Genomic DNA, 25,070 nt, shown 5'->3' with positions numbered 1-25,070 from the left:
TGTATTTTCTTTCTTTATTAACAAATTTATTATTATAAAATTTGGTTATATGATGACTTTTATTTTTTTTTCTTTATTATTTATTACATTTTCTTTTCTTTATTGTATTTTCTTTCTTTATTAACAAATTTATTATTATAAAATTTGGTTATATGATGAACTTTATTTTTTTTCTTTATTATTTATTATATTTTCTTTTCTTTATTGTATTTTCTTTCTTTATTAACAAATTTATTATTATAAAATTTGGTTATGTGATGACTTTTATTTTTTTTTCTTTATTATTTATTATATTTTCTTTTCTTTATTGTATTTTCTTTCTTTATTAACAAATTTATTATTATAAAATTTGGTTATATGATGACTTTTATTTTTTTTTCTTTATTATTTATTATATTTTCTTTTCTTTATTGTATTTTCTTTCTTTATTATCAAATTTATTATTATAAAATTTGGTTATATGATGACTTTTATTTTTTTTCTTTATTATTTATTATATTTTCTTTTCTTTATTGTATTTTCTTTCTTTATTAACAAATTTATTATTATAAAATTTGGTTATATGATGACTTTTATTTTTTTTCTTTAATATTTATTATATTTTCTTTTCTTTATTGTATTTTCTTTCTTTATTAACAAATTTATTATTATAAAATTTGGTTATATGATGACTTTTATTTTTTTTCTTTAATATTTATTATATTTTCTTTTCTTTATTGTATTTTCTTTCTTTATTAACAAATTTATTATTATAAAATTTGGTTATATGATGACTTTTTTTTTTCTTTATTATTTATTATATTTTCTTTTCTTTATTGTATTTTCTTTCTTTATTAACAAATTTATTATTATAAAATTTGGTTATATGATGACTTTTATTTTTTTTCTTTATTATTTATTATATTTTCTTTTCTTTATTGTATTTTCTTTCTTTATTAACAAATTTATTATTATAAAATTTGGTTATATGATGACTTTTATTTTTTTTTCTTTATTATTTATTATATTTTCTTTTCTTTATTGTATTTTCTTTCTTTATTAACAATTTATTATTATAAAATTTGGTTATATGATGACTTTTATTTTTTTTCTTTAATATTTATTATATTTTCTTTTCTTTATTGTATTTTCTTTCTTTATTGACAAATTTATTATTATAAAATTTGGTTATATGATGACTTTTTTTTTTCTTTATTATTTATTATATTTTCTTTTCTTTATTGTATTTTCTTTCTTTATTGACAAATTTATTATTATAAAATTTGGTTATATGATGACTTTTATTTTTTTTTCTTTATTATTTATTATATTTTCTTTTCTTTGTTGTATTTTTTTTCTTTATTAACAAATTTATTATTATAAAATTTGGTTATATGATGACTTTTTTTTTTTCTTTATTATTTATTATATTTTCTTTTCTTTATTGTATTTTCTTTCTTTATTAACAAATTTATTATTATAAAATTTGGTTATATGATGACTTTTATTTTTTTTTCTTTATTATTTATTATATTTTCTTTTCTTTATTGTATTTTCTTTCTTTATTAACAAATTTATTATTATAAAATTTGGTTATATGATGACTTTTATTTTTTTTTCTTTATTATTTATTATATTTTCTTTTCTTTATTGTATTTTCTTTCTTTATTAACAAATTTATTATTATAAAATTTGGTTATATGATGACTTTTATTTTTTTTTTCTTTATTATTTATTATATTTTCTTTTCTTTATTGTATTTTCTTTCTTTATTAACAAATTTATTATTATAAAATTTTGTTATATGATGACTTTTATTTTTTTTTCTTTATTATTTATTATATTTTCTTTTCTTTATTGTATTTTCTTTCTTTATTAACAAATTTATTATTATAAAATTTGGTTATATGATGACTTTTATTTTTTTTCTTTATTATTTATTATATTTTCTTTTCTTTTTTGTATTTTCTTTCTTTATTAACAAATTTATTATTATAAAATTTGGTTATATGATGAATTTTTTTTCTTTATTATTTATTATATTTTCTTTTCTTTATTGTATTTTCTTTCTTTATTAACAAATTTATTATTATAAAATTTGGTTATGTGATGACTTTTATTTTTTTTCTTTATTATTTATTATATTTTCTTTTCTTTATTGTATTTTCTTTCTTTATTAACAAATTTATTATTATAAAATTTGGTTATATGATGACTTTTATTTTTTTTCTTTATTATTTATTATATTTTCTTTTCTTTATTGTATTTTCTTTCTTTATTAACAAATTTATTATTATTAAATTTTGTTATATGATGACTTTTCTTTTTTTTTTCTTTATTATTTATTATATTTTCTTTTCTTTATTGTATTTTCTTTCTTTATTAACAAATTTATTATTATAAAATTTGGTTATATGATGAACTTTATTTTTTTTCTTTATTATTTATTATATTTTCTTTTCTTTATTGTATTTTCTTTCTTTATTAACAAATTTATTATTATAAAATTTGGTTATGTGATGACTTTTATTTTTTTTTCTTTATTATTTATTATATTTTCTTTTCTTTATTGTATTTTCTTTCTTTATTAACAGATTTATTATTATAAAATTTGGTTATATGATGACTTTTATTTTTTTTCTTTATTATTTATTATATTTTCTTTTCTTTATTGTATTTTCTTTCTTTATTAACAAATTTATTATTATAAAATTTGGTTATATGATGACTTTTATTTTTTTCTTTATTATTTATTATATTTTCTTTTCTTTATTGAATTTTCTTTCTTTATTAACAAATTTATTATTATAAAATTTGGTTATATGATGACTTTTATTTTTTTTTCTTTAATATTTATTATATTTTCTTTTCTTTATTGTATTTTCTTTCTTTATTAACAAATTTATTATTATAAAATTTGGTTATATGATGACTTTTATTTTTTTTCTTTATTATTTATTATATTTTCTTTTCTTTATTGTATTTTCTTTCTTTATTGACAAATTTATTATTATAAGATTTGGTTATATGATGACTTTTTTTTTCTTTATTATTTATTATATTTTCTTTTCTTTATTGTATTTTCTTTCTTTATTAACAAATTTATTATTATAAAATTTGGTTATATGATGACTTTTATTTTTTTTTTTATTATTTATTATATTTTCTTTTCTTTATTGTATTTTCTTTCTTTATTGACAAATTTATTATTATAAAATTTGGTTATATGATGACTTTTTTTTCTTTATTATTTATTATATTTTCTTTTCTTTATTGTATTTTCTTTCTTTATTAACAAATTTATTATTATAAAATTTGGTTATATGATGACTTTTATTTTTTTTTCTTTATTATTTATTATATTTTCTTTTCTTTATTGTATTTTCTTTCTTTATTAACAAATTTATTATTATAAAATTTGGTTATATGATGACTTTTATTTTTTTCTTTATTATTTATTATATTTTCTTTTCTTTATTGTATTTTCTTTCTTTATTAACAAATTTATTATTATAAAATTTGGTTATATGATGACTTTTATTTTTTTCTTTATTATTTAATATATTTTCTTTTCTTTATTGTATTTTCTTTCTTTATTAACAAATTTATTATTATAAAATTTGGTTATATGATGAACTTTATTTTTTTTTCTTTATTATTTATTATATTTTCTTTTCTTTATTGTATTTTCTTTCTTTATTAACAAATTTATTATTATAAAATTTGGTTATGTGATGACTTTTATTTTTTTTCTTTATTATTTATTATATTTTCTTTTCTTTATTGTATTTTCTTTCTTTATTAACAAATTTATTATTATAAAATTTGGTTATATGATGACTTTTATTTTTTTTTCTTTATTATTTATTATATTTTCTTTTCTTTATTGTATTTTCTTTCTTTATTAACAAATTTATTATTATAAAATTTGGTTATATGATGACTTTTATTTTTTTTTCTTTATTATTTATTACATTTTCTTTTCTTTATTGTATTTTCTTTCTTTATTAACAAATTTATTATTTTAAAATTTGGTTATATGATGAACTTTATTTTTTTTTCTTTATTATTTATTATATTTTCTTTTCTTTATTGTATTTTCTTTCTTTATTAACAAATTTATTATTATAAAATTTGGTTATGTGATGACTTTTATTTTTTTTCTTTATTATTTATTATATTTTCTTTTCTTTATTGTATTTTCTTTCTTTATTAACAAATTTATTATTATAAAATTTGGTTATATGATGACTTTTATTTTTTTTCTTTATTATTTATTATATTTTCTTTTCTTTATTGTATTTTCTTTCTTTATTATCAAATTTATTATTATAAAATTTGGTTATATGATGACTTTTATTTTTTTCTTTATTATTTATTATATTTTCTTTTCTTTATTGTATTTTCTTTCTTTATTAACAAATTTATTATTATAAAATTTGGTTATATGATGACTTTTATTTTTTTTCTTTAATATTTATTATATTTTCTTTTCTTTATTGTATTTTCTTTCTTTATTAACAAATTTATTATTATAAAATTTGGTTATATGATGACTTTTTTTTTTCTTTATTATTTATTATATTTTCTTTTCTTTATTGTATTTTCTTTCTTTATTGACAAATTTATTATTATAAAATTTGGTTATATGATGACTTTTTTTTTCTTTATTATTTATTATATTTTCTTTTCTTTATTGTATTTTCTTTCTTTATTAACAAATTTATTATTATAAAATTTGGTTATATGATGACTTTTATTTTTTTTTCTTTATTATTTATTATATTTTCTTTTCTTTATTGTATTTTCTTTCTTTATTAACAAATTTATTATTATAAAATTTGGTTATATGATGACTTTTATTTTTTTTTCTTTATTATTTATTATATTTTCTTTTCTTTATTGTATTTTCTTTCTTTATTAACAATTTATTATTATAAAATTTGGTTATATGATGACTTTTATTTTTTTCTTTAATATTTATTATATTTTCTTTTCTTTATTGTATTTTCTTTCTTTATTGACAAATTTATTATTATAAAATTTGGTTATATGATGACTTTTTTTTTCTTTATTATTTATTATATTTTCTTTTCTTTATTGTATTTTCTTTCTTTATTGACAAATTTATTATTATAAAATTTGGTTATATGATGACTTTTATTTTTTTTTCTTTATTATTTATTATATTTTCTTTTCTTTGTTGTATTTTTTTCTTTATTAACAAATTTATTATTATAAAATTTGGTTATATGATGACTTTTATTTTTTTTTCTTTATTATTTATTATATTTTCTTTTTCTTTATTGTATTTTCTTTCTTTATTAACAAATTTATTATTATAAAATTTGGTTATATGATGACTTTTATTTTTTTTTCTTTATTATTTATTATATTTTCTTTTCTTTATTGTATTTTCTTTCTTTATTAACAAATTTATTATTATAAAATTTGGTTATATGATGACTTTTATTTTTTTTTCTTTATTATTTATTATATTTTCTTTTCTTTATTGTATTTTCTTTCTTTATTAACAAATTTATTATTATAAAATTTGGTTATATGATGACTTTTATTTTTTTTTCTTTATTATTTATTATATTTTCTTTTCTTTATTGTATTTTCTTTCTTTATTAACAAATTTATTATTATAAAATTTGGTTATATGATGACTTTTTTTTTTTTTCTTTATTATTTATTATATTTTCTTTTCTTTATTGTATTTTCTTTCTTTATTAACAAATTTATTATTATAAAATTTGGTTATATGATGACTTTTATTTTTTTTCTTTATTATTTATTATATTTTCTTTTCTTTTTTGTATTTTCTTTCTTTATTAACAAATTTATTATTATAAAATTTGGTTATATGATGACTTTATTTTTTTCTTTATTATTTATTATATTTTCTTTTCTTTATTGTATTTTCTTTCTTTATTAACAAATTTATTATTATAAAATTTGGTTATGTGATGACTTTTATTTTTTTTTCTTTATTATTTATTATATTTTCTTTTCTTTATTGTATTTTCTTTCTTTATTAACAAATTTATTATTATAAAATTTGGTTATATGATGACTTTTATTTTTTTTCTTTATTATTTATTATATTTTCTTTTCTTTATTGTATTTTCTTTCTTTATTAACAAATTTATTATTATTAAATTTTGTTATATGATGACTTTTCTTTTTTTTTCTTTATTATTTATTATATTTTCTTTTTCTTTATTGTATTTTCTTTCTTTATTAACAAATTTATTATTATAAAATTTGGTTATATGATGAACTTTATTTTTTTTCTTTATTATTTATTATATTTTCTTTTCTTTATTGTATTTTCTTTCTTTATTGACAAATTTATTATTATAAAATTTGGTTATGTGATGACTTTTATTTTTTTTTCTTTATTATTTATTATATTTTCTTTTCTTTATTGTATTTTCTTTCTTTATTAACAGATTTATTATTATAAAATTTGGTTATATGATGACTTTTATTTTTTTTCTTTATTATTTATTATATTTTCTTTTCTTTATTGTATTTTCTTTCTTTATTAACAAATTTATTATTATAAAATTTGGTTATATGATGACTTTTATTTTTTTCTTTATTATTTATTATATTTTCTTTTCTTTATTGTATTTTCTTTCTTTATTAACAAATTTATTATTATAAAATTTGGTTATATGATGACTTTTATTTTTTTCTTTAATATTTATTATATTTTCTTTTCTTTATTGTATTTTCTTTCTTTATTAACAAATTTATTATTATAAAATTTGGTTATATGATGACTTTTATTTTTTTTCTTTATTATTTATTATATTTTCTTTTCTTTATTGTATTTTCTTTCTTTATTGACAAATTTATTATTATAAAATTTGGTTATATGATGACTTTTTTTTTCTTTATTATTTATTATATTTTCTTTTCTTTATTGTATTTTCTTTCTTTATTAACAAATTTATTATTATAAAATTTGGTTATATGATGACTTTTATTTTTTTTCTTTATTATTTATTATATTTTCTTTTCTTTATTGTATTTTCTTTCTTTATTAACAAATTTATTATTATAAAATTTGGTTATATGATGACTTTTATTTTTTTTCTTTATTATTTATTATATTTTCTTTTCTTTATTGTATTTTCTTTCTTTATTAACAAATTTATTATTATAAAATTTGGTTATATGATGACTTTTATTTTTTTTTCTTTATTATTTATTATATTTTCGTTTCTTTATTGTATTTTCTTTCTTTATTAACAAATTTATTATTATAAAATTTGGTTATATGATGACTTTTTTTTTTTCTTTATTATTTATTATATTTTCTTTTCTTTATTGTATTTTCTTTCTTTATTAACAAATTTATTATTATAAAATTTGGTTATATGATGACTTTTATTTTTTTTTCTTTATTATTTATTATATTTTCTTTTCTTTATTGTATTTTCTTTCTTTATTAACAAATTTATTATTATAAAATTTGGTTATATGATGACTTTTATTTTTTTTTCTTTATTATTTATTATATTTTCTTTTCTTTATTGCATTTTCTTTCTTTATTAACAAATTTATTATTATAAAATTTGGTTATATGATGAATTTTATTTTTTTCTTTATTATTTATTATATTTTTTTTTCTTTATTGTATTTTCTTTCTTTATTAACAAATTTATTATTATAAAATTTGGTTATATGATGACTTTTATTTTTTTTTTCTTTATTATTTATTATATTTTCTTTTCTTTATTGTATTTTCTTTCTTTATTAACAAATTTATTATTATAAAATTTGGTTATATGATGAATTTTATTTTTTTTTCTTTATTATTTATTATATTTTCTTTTCTTTATTGTATTTTCTTTCTTTATTTACAAATTTATTATTATAAAATTTGGTTATGTGATGACTTTTATTTTTTTTTCTTTATTATTTATTATATTTTCTTTTCTTTATTGTATTTTCTTTCTTTATTAACAAATTTATTATTATAAAATTTGGTTATATGATGACTTTTTTTTTCTTTATTATTTATTATATTTTCTTTTCTTTATTGTATTTTCTTTCTTTATTAACAAATTTATTATTATAAAATTTGGTTATATGATGACTTTTATTTTTTTTTTCTTTATTATTTATTATATTTTCTTTTCTTTATTGTATTTTCTTTCTTTATTAACAATTTATTATTATAAAATTTGGTTATATGATGACTTTTATTTTTTTTCTTTAATATTTATTATATTTTCTTTTCTTTATTGTATTTTCTTTCTTTATTGACAAATTTATTATTATAAAATTTGGTTATATGATGACTTTTTTTTCTTTATTATTTATTATATTTTCTTTTCTTTATTGTATTTTCTTTCTTTATTGACAAATTTATTATTATAAAATTTGGTTATATGATGACTTTTATTTTTTTTTCTTTATTATTTATTATATTTTCTTTTCTTTATTGTATTTTCTTTCTTTATTAACAAATTTATTATTATAAAATTTGGTTATATGATGACTTTTATTTTTTTTCTTTATTATTTATTATATTTTCTTTTCTTTATTGTATTTTCTTTCTTTATTAACAAATTTATTATTATAAAATTTGGTTATATGATGAACTTTATTTTTTTTCTTTATTATTTATTATATTTTCTTTTCTTTATTGTATTTTCTTTCTTTATTAACAAATTTATTATTATAAAATTTGGTTATGTGATGACTTTTATTTTTTTTCTTTATTATTTATTATATTTTCTTTTCTTTATTGTATTTTCTTTCTTTATTAACAAATTTATTATTATAAAATTTGGTTATATGATGACTTTTATTTTTTTCTTTATTATTTATTATATTTTCTTTTCTTTATTGTATTTTCTTTCTTTATTATCAAATTTATTATTATAAAATTTGGTTATATGATGACTTTTATTTTTTTTCTTTATTATTTATTATATTTTCTTTTCTTTATTGTATTTTCTTTCTTTATTAACAAATTTATTATTATAAAATTTGGTTATATGATGACTTTTATTTTTTTTTCTTTAATATTTATTATATTTTCTTTTCTTTATTGTATTTTCTTTCTTTATTAACAAATTTATTATTATAAAATTTGGTTATATGATGACTTTTTTTTTCTTTATTATTTATTATATTTTCTTTTCTTTATTGTATTTTCTTTCTTTATTGACAAATTTATTATTATAAAATTTGGTTATATGATGACTTTTTTTTTTCTTTATTATTTATTATATTTTCTTTTCTTTATTGTATTTTCTTTCTTTATTAACAAATTTATTATTATAAAATTTGGTTATATGATGACTTTTATTTTTTTTTCTTTATTATTTATTATATTTTCTTTTCTTTATTGTATTTTCTTTCTTTATTAACAAATTTATTATTATAAAATTTGGTTATATGATGACTTTTATTTTTTTTTCTTTATTATTTATTATATTTTCTTTTCTTTATTGTATTTTCTTTCTTTATTAACAAATTTATTATTATAAAATTTGGTTATATGATGACTTTTATTTTTTTTTCTTTATTATTTATTATATTTTCTTTTCTTTATTGTATTTTCTTTCTTTATTAACAAATTTATTATTATAAAATTTGGTTATATGATGACTTTTATTTTTTTTTCTTTATTATTTATTATATTTTCTTTTCTTTATTGTATTTTCTTTCTTTATTAACAATTTATTATTATAAAATTTGGTTATATGATGACTTTTATTTTTTTTCTTTATTATTTATTATATTTTCTTTTCTTTATTGTATTTTCTTTCTTTATTAACAAATTTATTATTTCTTTTCTTTATTGTATTTTCTTTCTTTATTAACAAATTTATTATTATAAAATTTGGTTATATGATGACTTTTTTTTCTTTATTATTTATTATATTTTCTTTTCTTTATTGTATTTTCTTTCTTTATTAACAAATTTATTATTATAAAATTTGGTTATATGATGACTTTTATTTTTTTTTTCTTTATTATTTATTATATTTTCTTTTCTTTATTGTATTTTCTTTCTTTATTAACAAATTCATTATTATAAAATTTGGTTATATGATGACTTTTATTTTTTTTTCTTTATTATTTATTATATTTTCTTTTCTTTATTGTATTTTCTTTCTTTATTAACAAATTTATTATTATAAAATTTGGTTATATGATGACTTTTATTTTTTTTCTTTATTATTTATTATATTTTCTTTTCTTTATTGTATTTTCTTTCTTTATTAACAAATTTATTATTATAAAATTTGGTTATATGATGACTTTTTTTTTTCTTTATTATTTATTATATTTTCTTTTCTTTATTGTATTTTCTTTCTTTATTAACAAATTTATTATTATAAAATTTGGTTATATGATGACTTATTTTTTTCTTTATTATTTATTATATTTTCTTTTCTTTATTGTATTTTCTTTCTTTATTAACAAATTTATTATTATAAAATTTGGTTATATGATGACTTTTATTTTTTTCTTTATTATTTATTATATTTTCTTTTCTTTATTGCATTTTCTTTCTTTATTAACAAATTTATTATTATAAAATTTGGTTATATGATGAATTTTATTTTTTTTCTTTATCATTTATTATATTTTTTTTCTTTATTGTATTTTCTTTCTTTATTAACAAATTTATTATTATAAAATTTGGTTATATGATGACTTTTTATTTTTTTTTTCTTTATTATTTATTATATTTTCTTTTCTTTATTGTATTTTCTTTCTTTATTAACAAATTTATTATTATAAAATTTGGTTATATGATGAATTTTATTTTTTTCTTTATTATTTATTATATTTTCTTTTCTTTATTGTATTTTCTTTCTTTATTAACAAATTTATTATTATAAAATTTGGTTATGTGATGACTTTTATTTTTTTCTTTATTATTTATTATATTTTCTTTTCTTTATTGTATTTTCTTTCTTTATTAACAAATTTATTATTATAAAATTTGGTTATATGATGACTTTTTTTTTCTTTATTATTTATTATATTTTCTTTTCTTTATTGTATTTTCTTTCTTTATTAACAAATTTATTATTATAAAATTTGGTTATATGATGACTTTTATTTTTTTCTTTATTATTTATTCTATTTTCTTTTCTTTATTGTATTTTCTTTCTTTATTAACAATTTATTATTATAAAATTTGGTTATATGATGACTTTTATTTTTTTTCTTTAATATTTATTATATTTTCTTTTCTTTATTGTATTTTCTTTCTTTATTGACAAATTTATTATTATAAAATTTGGTTATATGATGACTTTTTTTTTCTTTATTATTTATTATATTTTCTTTTCTTTATTGTATTTTCTTTCTTTATTGACAAATTTATTATTATAAAATTTGGTTATATGATGACTTTTATTTTTTTTTTCTTTATTATTTATTATATTTTCTTTTCTTTGTTGTATTTTTTTTCTTTATTAACAAATTTATTATTATAAAATTTGGTTATATGATGACTTTTATTTTTTTCTTTATTATTTATTATATTTTCTTTTCTTTATTGTATTTTCTTTCTTTATTAACAAATTTATTATTATAAAATTTGGTTATATGATGACTTTTATTTTTTTTCTTTATTATTTATTATATTTTCTTTTCTTTATTGTATTTTCTTTCTTTATTAACAAATTTATTATTATAAAATTTGGTTATATGATGACTTTTATTTTTTTCTTTATTATTTATTATATTTTCTTTTCTTTATTGTATTTTCTTTCTTTATTGACAAATTTATTATTATAAAATTTGGTTATATGATGACTTTTATTTTTTTTTTCTTTATTATTTATTATATTTTCTTTTCTTTGTTGTATTTTTTTTCTTTATTAACAAATTTATTATTATAAAATTTGGTTATATGATGACTTTTATTTTTTTTTCTTTATTATTTATTATATTTTCTTTTCTTTATTGTATTTTCTTTCTTTATTAACAAATTTATTATTATAAAATTTGGTTATATGATGACTTTTATTTTTTTTTCTTTATTATTTATTATATTTTCTTTTCTTTATTGTATTTTCTTTCTTTATTAACAAATTTATTATTATAAAATTTGGTTATATGATGACTTTTATTTTTTTCTTTATTATTTATTATATTTTCTTTTCTTTATTGTATTTTCTTTCTTTATTAACAAATTTATTATTATAAAATTTGGTTATATGATGACTTTTATTTTTTTTCTTTATTATTTATTATATTTTCTTTTCTTTATTGTATTTTCTTTCTTTATTAACAAATTTATTATTATAAAATTTGGTTATATGATGACTTTTATTTTTTTTCTTTATTATTTATTATATTTTCTTTTCTTTATTGGTTTTCTTTCTTTATTAACAAATTTATTATTATAAAATTTGGTTATATGATGAATTTTTTTTTCTTTATTATTTATTATATTTTCTTTTCTTTATTGTATTTTCTTTCTTTATTAACAAATTTATTATTATAAAATTTGGTTATGTGATGACTTTTATTTTTTTTTCTTTATTATTTATTATATTTTCTTTTCTTTATTGTATTTTCTTTCTTTATTAACAAATTTATTATTATAAAATTTGGTTATATGATGACTTTTATTTCTTTTTCTTCTTCTTCTCTAGGGTCCTGAAATCTAAATAACTATTAAAAAAAACAGAATCGTAAAAAGAAATAAAGCCTTGGATGTCATAAAGACTAACAAATATAATACCTGTTCGAATTTTCCTCGTAGAAAACAGAATTGAATACGCAGCAAAGTCCATATTTGGTAAAATATTCCTTAAATAACTTTTCGCATGGAACTATTGAACTCTTCCATTGACAATAGAGCAAAAATTCCCCGCAGCTTGGGACAACCTAGAGAAAAAAAAAATTTTTCACACGAAGAACAATTTGCAAGTAAAAGGAAAGAGTTACTTTAAAAACATAGTACGAACGAAAATTATAAAATTTTCATGGGGGAGGAGAATGAAAAAGCCAAGTAAATATAACATTTTGACTTTAAAGGGAGGAGCACAGGAGATTGTTGAAGGAAGTGGTCAGAGGTGCTACATTCTATTGTCTGCATTTTTTCACAACGCTTTACACATTGAGCCCTCGTAGGAATTGGCCAAACCTTACCTCGCCTGCTCATCCATCCTCCCCTACCCACTTTACGGCCCATAACGAAATTCTACAATCATTTCCCCGTAACTAATCTTTTAGTTTATTTTTAATCTGTGGCAGGTATTCCACTACCTTAATGCTCACTGGTAGCGCATTCCATAGAGATGGGCCCAGGTATTCTTTAAGAAATGCAGACAGGGTACCATGACGTAGATTAACAACTGTATAATTACTGTGACTAGTACCACAATAATGAGAGTCACTAATAGTTTGTTAAAAACATCAGATGCTAATCTATTTTTACAATGAAACACGAGTGCTGTCGCTAGGTAATCTCGCGGGAGCTTCAAGGACGTAAAAACATACACAGGTGTCATGCCCATCCTGGATATACTTACTGAGTGTTGTATCAACTTTATTTTGTAGAGCTTGAGCTTTTCTACAGTTGTATAAGCAGTAACTGCTCCATAAGAGGCAACCATAGGGGGTGTATGGATAAACATACGAGTAATTCATGATCCAAGTAAATCCGAATGCACATAAGAAAAGTAATTTTGTTTACTACTACTAATAACAACTCACTGCAATATCGAGTCACGGCCACACAGCTAAGCAGGCCCCCCTCCATTCCGATTTATTCAAAGTCCCCCCCCTTTACACCCTCCCAAGAAGTCACAATTTCTTTTAAATATTTTCTTATAACATCCTCCAATCCAACTCGGGAACGAACTACTTTTTTGGCCCTGTATGGTTTGCCAACAAGGACGATCTTTGGCAATCTGTCGCCCTTCATCCACAACACGTGTCCTAGTCACTTTAATCTTTCTCTCATCATAATACAAGAAAGTGAAATTTTGGATGGAAATTTTGAGAATGTTATTTCGTTAAGAAAACATATAATAATTATGCCTGTGGGATCTAAATTCCCCAAAAATCCAAAAAAATGACCCTAAATTAGGTTATTGCCCATTTTTCATAGGATGTTAGTAGTATGCTAAATATGAATTTGCATACTTTATGTTCCTTCCTTTGCTATTTGCTTACTTTACGTTACTTGGCACCTTTCCAGAGCATGTACCTATGGATTTGCATACTTTTTGTTCCTTCCTGTGCTATTTGCTTACTTTACGTTCCTTGGCACCTTTCCAGAGCATGTACTTATGGATTTGCATACTTTATTTTACTTCCTGTGCTATTTGGGGAGATTACGTTCTTTCGCACATTTCCAGAGCATGTACTTATGGATTTGTTTACTTTACGTTCCTTCCTGTGCTACTCTAAGGGTTTAAAAGCGAGCAGTACGAGCGGGGATTCCCCACTGGTTCATGCACATTGCAAAAAAGCGAGATATCTATTATAAATTTGGAACAATATCAATCTATTGAAATGGTTAACGATAACAAACATTTTTTCAACCAGATGGGTTTTAGAAGCGCATTCAGCATGGCGTGTTTTATTTTTTTGGCAATTGGCATTTTTTTCTGATAACAAGTACCATTCATTGCGATCATAGCTCTAAAAAAAGGGTTTAGCATTTGCGAATTGGATCTAATGAAGGTGGAAAAAAGAAAAAGGGTTTAGCATTTTCGAATTGGACTATACGAACGATATTAATTTCTGATTTTTTGGACAATTGCCTTAACTCGAGAGTAGTTTGTTATTAAAAAATTGGATGCTACAATCAGAATTGTTTGATTGACATTTGCAAAAAGGTATAAGGAATTCGCGAATTGGACTGTACGAACGATCTTATTTGAATAATAGGGAAAAAACAGAGCTAGATAATGTTTGCGAATTGGATCGTATGAAAATGGAGAAAAAAAGTGTTGAAGTGATTAGCAGTTAAGGTAACCCTGAAGAGCATGTTAATTAATACCTTTTTTATTATAAATTTGGAACAATATCAATCTATGGAAATGGTTAACGATGATAAAATGGTCTTATATTTTGACCTAGCTTCAATTCTTCGATGTATTCTGTAAAATACATAAGTGGCGTTTGAACAGTGATGTCAATTTAAAATAGAGTTTAGCGTTATTGTATACTAAAAAGGTGATGCTAAGAAAGATGTAGATGGCAAAAAAATAATTTTAATAATGGATAGCTTTACTTCTTCGATGTGTTCTGTATAATACACAAGTGACGTTTGAAGAGTGTTGTCAGTTTAAAATAGTCTAACGTATAGTATACTAAAAAGTTGATACTAAGAGAGATGTAGATGGCAAGAAAAGAATTTTAATAATGAAATTCAGAACAAACCTTAGAAATCCTTGCAAATCAAGTAGTAAAGTGTATGTGAGTACGAACCATCAAGGATCATAAGCACCAACGACCCTAATTAGTAGAGACATCAACCCCCCAAAGGTCCCCTATCCCCAAACTCGATGGGCACCCCCTCCCTCCAAATTTTTGGCCCCCCTCCCCATTTTTTTAGATTTTTTTAACATGATATATTTTTTTCAATTTTTATTTACATGTCTTCGAATGAGATGAAACATACTTAAATTGAGTAGTGTTTTGTCGTGGTTTACCTTGTCACAGTAGCATTCTTTTGATTTTTCAAAGTTCATTTTGGATTTCTTTCATTGAAATGCAAGAGTTGGAATATTTCAGGAGTGTTTTGTTGTGCTTGACCTTGTCACAGTTACATTCTCTTGATTTTTCAAAGTTTGTTTTGAATTTCTTTCATTGAAATGCAAGAGTTGGATTATTTCAGTGGTGTTTTGTCGTGGTTTACCTTGTCACAGTTACATTCTCTTAATTTGTCAAAGTTCATTTTGAATTTCTTTCGTTGAAATGCAAGAGTTGGAATATTTCAGTAGTGTCTTGTTGCGCTTTACCTTTTCACAGTTGCATTTTCTTGATTTTTTCAAAGTTCATTTTGGATTTCTTTCGTTGAAATGCAAGAGTTGGAATATTTCAGTAGTGTTTTGTTGTTCTTTACCTTGTCAGAGTTACATTCTCTTGAATTTTCAAAGATCTTTTTGAATTTCTTTCGTAAAATGCAAGAGTTGGAATATTTCAATAGTGTTTTGTCGTGATTTACCATGTCACAGTTACATTCTCTTGATTTTTCAAAGTTCATTTTGGATTTCTTACGTTGAAATGCAAGAGTTGGAATATTTCAGTAGTGTTTTGTCGTGGTTTACCATATCACAGTTACATTCTCTTGATTTTTCAAAGTTCATTTTGGATTTCTTTCGTTGAAATGCAAGAGTTGGAATATTTCAGTAGTGTTTTGTCATGGTTTACCATGTCACAGTTACATTTTCTTGATTTTTCAAAGTTCATTTTTAATTTATTTCTTTGAAATGCAAGAGTTGCAACATTTCAATAGTGTTTTGTTGTGGTTTACATTGTCACAGTTACATTCTCTTTATTATTCAAAGTTCATTTCGAATTTCTTTCATTGAAATGCAAGAGTTAGAATATTTCAGTAGTGTTTTGTCATGGTTTACCTTGTCACAGTTACATTCTTTTGATTTTTCAAAGTTAATTTTGGATTTCATTCCTTGAAATGCAAGAGTTGGAATATTTCAGTAGTGTTTTGTTGTGGTTTACCATGTCACAGTTACATTCTCTTGATTTTCCTAAGTTCATTTTTTGGATTTTTTTTCTTGAAATGAACAAGTTGGAATATTTTAGAATTATGTTGTCAACATTCGCCTTATCACACTTTCATTCTATTGATTTTTCAAAATTCATTTTGGATTTATTTCGTGAAGTGAAAGAGTTGTAATATTTCAGTAGTGTTTTGTCGTGGTTTACCTTGTCACAGTTGCATTCTCATGATTTTTCAAAGTTCATTTTGTATTTATTTCGTTGAAATGCAAGAGTTGGAATATTTCACTAGTATTTGGTTGTGGTTTACATTGTCACAGTTACATTCTCTTAATTTTTCAAAGTTCATTTCGAATTTCTTTCATTGAAATGCAAGAGTTGGAATATTTCAGTAGTGTTTTGTCATGGTTTACATTGTCACAGTTACATTCTCTTAATTTTTCAAAGTTCATTTTGAATTTCTTTCGTTGAAATGCAAGAGTTGGAATATTTCAATATTGTTATGTCATGGTTTACCTTTTCACAGTTACATTTTCTTGATTTTTCAAAGTTCATTTTGAATTTCTTTCATTGAAATGCAAGAGTTGGAATATTTCAGTAGTGTTTTGTTGCGGTTTACCTGGTCACAGTTACATTCTCTTGATTTTTCAAAGTTCATTTTGGAATTCTTTCGTTGAAATGCAAGAGTTGGTATATTTCAGTAATGTTTTGTTGTGCTTTACCTAGTCACAGTTACATTCTCTTGATTTTTCAAAGATCTTTTTGAATTTCTTTCGTGAAATGCAAGAGTTGAAATATTTCAGTAGTGTTTTGTCGTGGTTTACCATGTCACAGTTACATTCTCTTGATTTTTCAAAGTTCATTTTGAATTTCTTTCGTAAAATTCAAGAGTTGAAAAATTTCAGTAGTGTTTCGTCGTGGTTTACCATGTCAAAGTTACATTCTCTTGATTTTTCAAAGTTCATTTTGGATTTCTATCGTTGAAATGCAAGAGTTGGAATATTTCAGTAGTGTTTTTTAGTGGTTTACCATGTCACAGTTACATTCTCTTGATTTTTCAAAGTTCATTTTGAATTTCTTTCGTTGAAATGCAAGAGTTGGAATATCTCAGTAGTGTTTTGTTGTGGTTTACATTGTCACAGTTACATTCTTTTTATTTTTCAAAGTTCATTTTGGATTTCTTTCCTTGAAATGCAAGAGTTGGAATATTTCAGTAGTGTTTCGTCGTTTTTTACATTGTCACAGTTACATTCTCTTGATTTTTCAAAGTTAATTTTTGGATTTCTATCGTTGAAATGCAAGAGTTGGAATATTTCAGTAGTGTTTGTGGTTTACCTTGTCAAAGTTACATTCTCTTAATTTTTCAAAGTTCATTTTGAATTTCTTTTATTGAAATGCAAAAGTTGGAATATTTCAGTAGTGTTTTGTTGTGGTTTACATTGTCACAATTACATTCTCTTAATTTTTCAAAGTTCATTTTGAATTTCCTTCATTGAAATGCAAGAGTTGGAGGGATTTCAGTAGTGTTTTGTCATGGTTTACCTTGTCACAGTTACATTCTTTTGATTTTTCAAAGTTCATTTTGGATTTCTTTCCTTGAAATGCAAGAGTTGGAATATTTCAGTAGTGTTTTGTCCTGGTTTACATTGTCACAGTTACATTCTCTTGATTTTTCAAAGTTCATTTTTGGATTTCTATCGTTGAAATGGAAGAGTTGGAATATTTCAGTAGTGTTTATGGTTTACCTTGTCACAGTTACATTCTCTTAATTTTTCAAAGTTCATTTTGGATTTCTTTCGAGGAAATGTAAGATTTGGAATATTTCAGTAGTGTTTTGTCTCGGTTTACCATGTCACAGTTACATTCTCTTGATTTTTCAAAGTTCATTTTGAATTTCTTTCGTTGAAATGCAAGAGTTGGAATATTTCAGTAGTGTTTTGTTGTGGTTTACATTGTTAGAGTTATCCTCTCTTAATTTTTCAAAGTTCATTTTGAATTTCTTTCATTGAAATGCAAGAATTGGAATATTTCAGTAGTGTTTTGTTATGGTTTACCTTGTCACAGTTACATTCTCTTAATTTTTCAAAGTTCATTTTGAATTTCTTTAGTTGAAATGCAAGAGTTGGAATATTTAAATAGTGTTTTGTTGTGCTTTACCTTGTCAAAGTTAAATTCTCTTAATTTTTCAAAGTTCATTTTGAATTTCTTTCGTTGAAATGCAAGAGTTGTAATTATTCAGTAGTGTATTGTCGTGGTTTACCTTGTCACAGTTACATTCTCTTAATTTTTCAAAGTTCGTTTTGAATTTCTTTCGTTGAAATGCAAGAGTTGGAATATTTCAGTAGTACTTTGTTGTAGTTTACCTTGTCACAGTTACATTCTCTTTATTTTTCAAAATTCATTTTGAATTTCTTTCGTGAAAAGCAAGAGTTGGAATATTTCAGTAGTGTTTTGTCATGGTTTACCATGTCACAGCTACATTCCCTTGATTTTTAAAAGTTCATCTTGAATTTCTTTCGTTGAAATGCAAGAGTTGGAATATTTCAGTAGTGTTTTATCGTGGTTTACCATGTCACAGTTACATTCTCGTGATTTTTCAAAGTTCATTTTGAATTTCTTTTCGTTGAAATGCAAGAGTTGGAATATTTCAGTAGTGTTTTGTCATGGTTTACCATGTCATAGTTACATTCTCTTGATTTTTCGAAGTTTATTTTGGATTTCTTTCGTTGAAATGCAAGAGTTGGAATATTTAAATAATGTTTTGTTGTGGTTTACCTTGTCACAGTTACATTCTCTTGATTTTTCAAAGTTCATTTTGAATTTTTTCATTGAAATGGAAGAGTTGGATTATTTCAGTAGTTTATTGTCGTGGTTTACCTTGTCACAGTTACATTCTCTTAATTTTTCAAAATTCGTTTTGAATTTCTTTCGTTGAAATGCAAGAGTTGGAATATTTCAGTAGTGCTTTGTTGTGGTTTACCTTGTCACAGTTACATTCTTTTTATTTTTCAAAATTCATTTTGAATTTCTTTCGTTGAAATGCAAGAGTTGGAATATTTTAGTAGTGTCTTGTCCTGGTTTACCTTGTCACAGTTACATTCTCTTGATTTTTCAAAGTTCATTTAGGATTTCTTTCGTAAAATGCAAGAGTTTGAATATTTCAGTAGCGTTTTGTCGTGGTTTACCTTGTCAAAGTTACATTCTCTTGATTTTTCAAAGTTCATCTTGAATTTCTTTCGTTGAAACGCAAGAGTTGGAATATTTCAGTATTGTTTTGTCGTGGTTTACCGTTTCACAGTTACACTCTCTTGATTTTTCAAAGTTCATTGATGATTTCTTTCGTTGAAATGTGTTTTGTTGTGCTTTACCTTGTCACAGTTACATTCTCTTTATTTTTCAAAGTTCATTTTGAATTTCTTTCGTTGAAACGCAAGAGTTGGAATATTTCAGTATTGTTTTGTCGTGGTTTACCGTTTCACAGTTACACTCTCTTGATTTTTCAAAGTTCATTGATGATTTCTTTCGTTGAAATGTGTTTTGTTGTGCTTTACCTTGTTATAGTTATATTCTCTGTATTTTTCAAAGTTCAATTTGGATTTCTTTCGTGAAAAGCAAGAGTTGGAATATTTCAGTAGTGTTTTGTCATGGTTTACCATGTCACAGCTACATTCCCATGATTTTTAAAAGTTCATCTTGAATTTCTTTCGTTGAAATGCAAGAGTTGGAATATTTCAGTAGTGTTTTATCGTGGTTTACAGTGTCACAGTTACATTCTTTTGATTTTTCAAACTTCATTGTGGATTTCTTTCGTTGAAATGTGTTTTGTTGTGCTTTACCTTGTCACAGTTACATTCTCTTGATTTTTCAAAGTTGATTTTGGATTTCTTTCGTTGAAATGCAAGAGTTGGAATATTTCAGTAGTGTTTTGTTGTGCTTTTCCTTGTCACAGTTACATTCTCTTGATTTTTCAAAGTTCATTTTGTATTTCTGTCGTGAAATGCAAGAGTTGGAATATTTCCCTAGTGTTTTGTCGTGGTTTACCGTGCCACAGTTACACTCTCTTGATTTTTCAAAGTTCTTTGTGGATTTCTTTCTTTGAAATGTGTTTTGTTGTGGTTTACCTTGTCACAGTTACATTCGCTCGATTTTTCAAAGTTCTTTGTGTATTTCTTTCGTTGAAATGCAAGAGTTGGAATATTTCAGTAGTTTTTTGTCTTGGTTTACCATGTCACAGTTACATTCTCTTGATTTTTCAAAGTTCAATTTGAATTTCTGTCGTGAAATGCGGGAGTTGGAATATTTCAGTAGGGTTTTTTCGTGGCTTACCTTGTCACAGTTACATTCTCTTGATGTTTCAAAGTTTATTTTGAATTTCTATCATGAAATGCAAGAGTTGGAATATTTCAATAATGTTTTATCATGGTTTATTTTGTCACAGTTACATTCTCTTGATGTTTCAAAGTTCATTTTGGACTTTATTTCCTTGAAATGCGAGAGTTGGAATATTTCAGTAGTGTGTTGTCGTGGTTTACCTTGTCACAGTTACATTCTCTTGATTTTTCAAAGTTCATTTTTGGATTTCTTTCGTTGAAATGCAAGAGTTGGAATATTTCAGAGTTGGAAATCCTTCGACAAAAAAAGAACATGGCCTATATTGGACCAGAAACATAATCCTAAGAAAACCCATTGAGGGTAAATGCACATAATGACCCAAAGATGGCAGCATAATAGCTGTAAAGAAAATCAAGCTGTTTTAAAAGTAAAATATTAAGAAATGGGACAATTCTTCTTTAAATGGGGAGTATTTTGGTCAAGCTTTCTAATTAAGTTAATTATCAATTTAGTAGAAATATATTAAGACGCAAATACAAAGTTTCAAAATACCACTTTTTATTAAGATAAGAAACATATCCTGTCGAGTTTCTGTTTAACGGGAAATTGAGAAATTACCACTTCCTAGCATTTACGTGGGTTGGTTAAAGGAAGGTGTGGTTGACAAAAATGTATAAAAGATACATTTTATTGGAAGATTTAGACCGATATTAACTTTATGCCGGACTGACTTCTGGTCCGTTGTTTTTAGAAATATCTTGGAATCTTGTCTTATCATTGTAAGTGTCAAAGTATCTTATTATTATATATTATTGTAGTTTCTGAGACTTGTGGTCTACTTGGGACAGCCAGTCCCAGTAGAATATCTATATCTGTAATTATTATGTGTAAATTGAATAAAAGTATTTTATTTTAGCCAACCTCTCTACGATCTACCTTTAGCCCCTCGAACATACCCAGTCGGTACGCCTCATTAGTTCGGTCATAGCCTAAGGCAAGCTACCAAAGTTTAATTACCTTAGGGCCAGAGTTTATCTCCCCTATAAAAGGAGAATAAAGGCATCTACGACTACAACACTCAAATACCATAATAATATACATCACAACATTTTGTCTTGGTTTACCATGTCACAGTAGTGTCTTGTCCTGGTTTACCTTGTCACAGTTACATTCTCTTGATTTTTCAAAGTTCATTTAGGATTTCTTTCGTAAAATGCAAGAGTTTGAATATTTCAGTAGCGTTTTGTCGTGGTTTACCTTGTCAAAGTTACATTCTCTTGATTTTTCAAAGTTCATTTTGAATTTCTTTCGTGAAATGCAAGAGTTGGAATATTTCAGTATTGTTTTATCGTGGTTTACCTTGTCACAGTTACATTTTCTTGATCTTTCAAAGTTCATTTTGAATTTCTTTCGTGAAATACAAGAGTTGGAATATTTCAGTAGTGTTTTGTCATGGTTTACCATGTCACAGTTACATTCTCTTAATTTTTCAAAGTTCATTTTGAATTTCTTTCGTTGAAATGCAAGAGTTGGAATATTTCTGTAGCGTTTTGTCGTGGTTTACCGTGTCATAGTTACACTCTCTTGAGTCTTCAAAGTTCATTGTGGATTTCTTTCGTTGAAATGTGTTTTGTTGTGCTTTACCTTGTCACAGTTACATTCTCTTGATTTTTCAAAGTTCATTTTGGAATTCTTTCTTTGAAATGCAGGAGTTGGAATATTTCAATAGTGTTTTGTTGTGCTTTACCTTGTCACAGTTACATTCTCTTAAATTTTCAAAGTTCATTTTGGATTTCTTTCGTGAATGCAAGAGTTGGAATATTTCAGTAGTGTTTTGTCGTGGTTTACCATGTCACAGTTACATTCTCTTGATTTTTCAAAGTTCATTTTAAATTTCTTTCGTGAAATGCAAGAGTTTGAATATTTCAGTAGTGTTTTGTCGTGGTTTACGGTGTCACAGTTACACTCTCTTGATTTTTCAAAGTTCATTGTGGATTTCTTTCGTTGAAATGTGTTTTGTTGTGATTTACCTTGTCACAGTTACATTTCTTTGATTTTTCAAAGTTTATTTTGGATTTCTTTCGTAAAATGCAAGAGTTGGAATATTTCAGTAGTGTTTCGTCGTGGTTTACCATGTCACAGTTACATTCTCTTGATTTTTCAAAGTTCATTTTGAATTTCTTTCGTGAAATGCAAGAGTTGGAATATTTCAGTAATGTTTTGTTGTGGTTTACCTTGTCAGAATAACATTCTCTTGATTTTTCAAAGTTCATTTTGGATTTCTTTCGTTGAAATGCAAGAGTTGGAATATTTCAATTGTGTTTTATAGTGGTTTACCGTGTCATAGTTACATTCTCTTGATTTTTCAAAGTTCATTTTGGGTTTCTTTCATTGAAATGCCTACGTAAGCGCGCGTACGTAGGCATTTCAATGAAAGAAAACCCAAAATGAACTTTGAAAAATCAAGAGAATGTAACTGTGACAAGGTAAACCACGACAAAACACTACTGAAATATTCCAACTCTTGCACTTCAAGGAAAGAAATCCAAAATGAACTTTCAAAAATCAAGAGAATGTAAATGTGACAAGGTAAACCATGACAAAACACTACTGAAATATTCCAACTCATGCATTTCAATGAAAGAAATCCAAAATGAACTTTGAAAAATCAAGAGAATGTAACTCTGACAAGGTAAACCACGACAAAACACTACTGAAATATTCCAAATCTTGCATTTCACGACAGAAATTCAAATTGAACTTTGAAAAATGAAGAGAATGTAACTGTGACATGGTAAACCACGACAAAACACTACTGAAATATTAAAACTCTTGCATTTCACGAAAGAAATCCAAAATGAACTTTGAAAAATCAAGAGAATGTAACTGTGACAAGGTAAAGACCGCGGCTAATGGGAAGGTTGAATGTAAGCATAGGAAATTAGCTTACAAGCTGGGAATACATACAAGAGAGGAAAATGAAAATGGGGATGAACATTTACCATTTGTAGTCTTTTCAATAAATACGGCTTTTTCACGTTCCTTAAAAGAATTGCCATTTTTTTGCAACATATAAGAGATCCCAGAATTTGTTTAGATGAAATACAAAATGATAGAATATATTACAACCTAGACCAATATAAGCAAGAGATGGTGATGCGAATGAAAAAAGCTATGGAACAAGTTAAAGACAATCTGGAAGATGCAAAAACAGAGCAAAAAGAAAAATATGACCAAAAAAGCAAAAATAAAACAAGTTACTGTTTAGTAGATTTGGTGTATGTGTATAAAAGGAACCTGGAAGGAACAAAAAAGCTAAAACTGAAATAGGATGGATCCTACAGGATTATAAAGATTCTACCAAATAACTAAAATATGTTTTAAAGAATCAGTATAAGGAGAAGGAAGAAGTAGTACACCATAATAGAATGAAAAAGGGATATTTTTCAAAGCAGTGGAAAACAGAGCCTATACTTTCAGAAGAAGAAATAGAGGACACGATTTCACCAGTATATATCAGAAGACCATATGAATTTTATGACCTTTTTAATGACCACAAAAGTTGGGAGGAGTAGAAGGAGTATTTAGACCCGTCTTGGCTACAAACTCTACACAACAAAAGAGAAAAAGGGAAATATTCGATGCTCATCGGATACTAGCGAGGAAGAAAATCAAACACAACATAAGGGTTTAAAATGTGATAAACCAAGGGTAAAATCCACAGAGGAAGAAAAATTGGAAGGACCCAATGAATTATCTGATCTTTATACATTAGACTCACCTACAGTCATAACTCAAATATGGCTTTTGGAACAAACGCCATCTACCAGACGCGAGCTAACAGAATGTGACATTGATAATTCTTCTACAGAAACCGATATCACTAAACCTGGGCCATCGTCAAGAAAACCCTCTTTAAGAGAAAAATTATGGAGAAAAGTAAAGAAACCAGAGGGGCAGCAACATGTTCCTTCGTCAGCAGCACAAGTAGCTAAATCACATATGAAAAAGGCCAAACATCAGGAGAAACAAAGATTAAAGATATTTGACGAGGCAACACA

General features: G+C 22.3%; 1 protein-coding gene across 1 annotated transcript in view; it reads right to left on the bottom strand.

Annotated features, from left to right (window-relative positions):
- Window positions 1–25,070, bottom strand: part of LOC148942299 (pickpocket protein 28-like) — a 332,270-nt gene that overhangs the window by 196,990 nt on the left and 110,210 nt on the right. The window contains exon 4 of the mRNA XM_089103282.1: window positions 12,722–12,867. Coding sequence (XP_088959408.1) covers window positions 12,722–12,867 — 146 coding nt within the window. The remainder of the gene's footprint in view (window positions 1–12,721; window positions 12,868–25,070) is intronic.

The sequence above is a fragment of the Artemia sp. Qi Xiang Cuo genome, chromosome 17 (assembly GCF_049724085.1).
Source record: "Artemia sp. Qi Xiang Cuo chromosome 17, ASM4972408v1, whole genome shotgun sequence".
NCBI lineage: Eukaryota > Metazoa > Arthropoda > Branchiopoda > Anostraca > Artemiidae > Artemia > Artemia sp. Qi Xiang Cuo.
The sequence above is the reverse complement of the archived record's forward strand: the minus strand, read 5'-3'. Positions and strand labels throughout refer to the sequence as shown.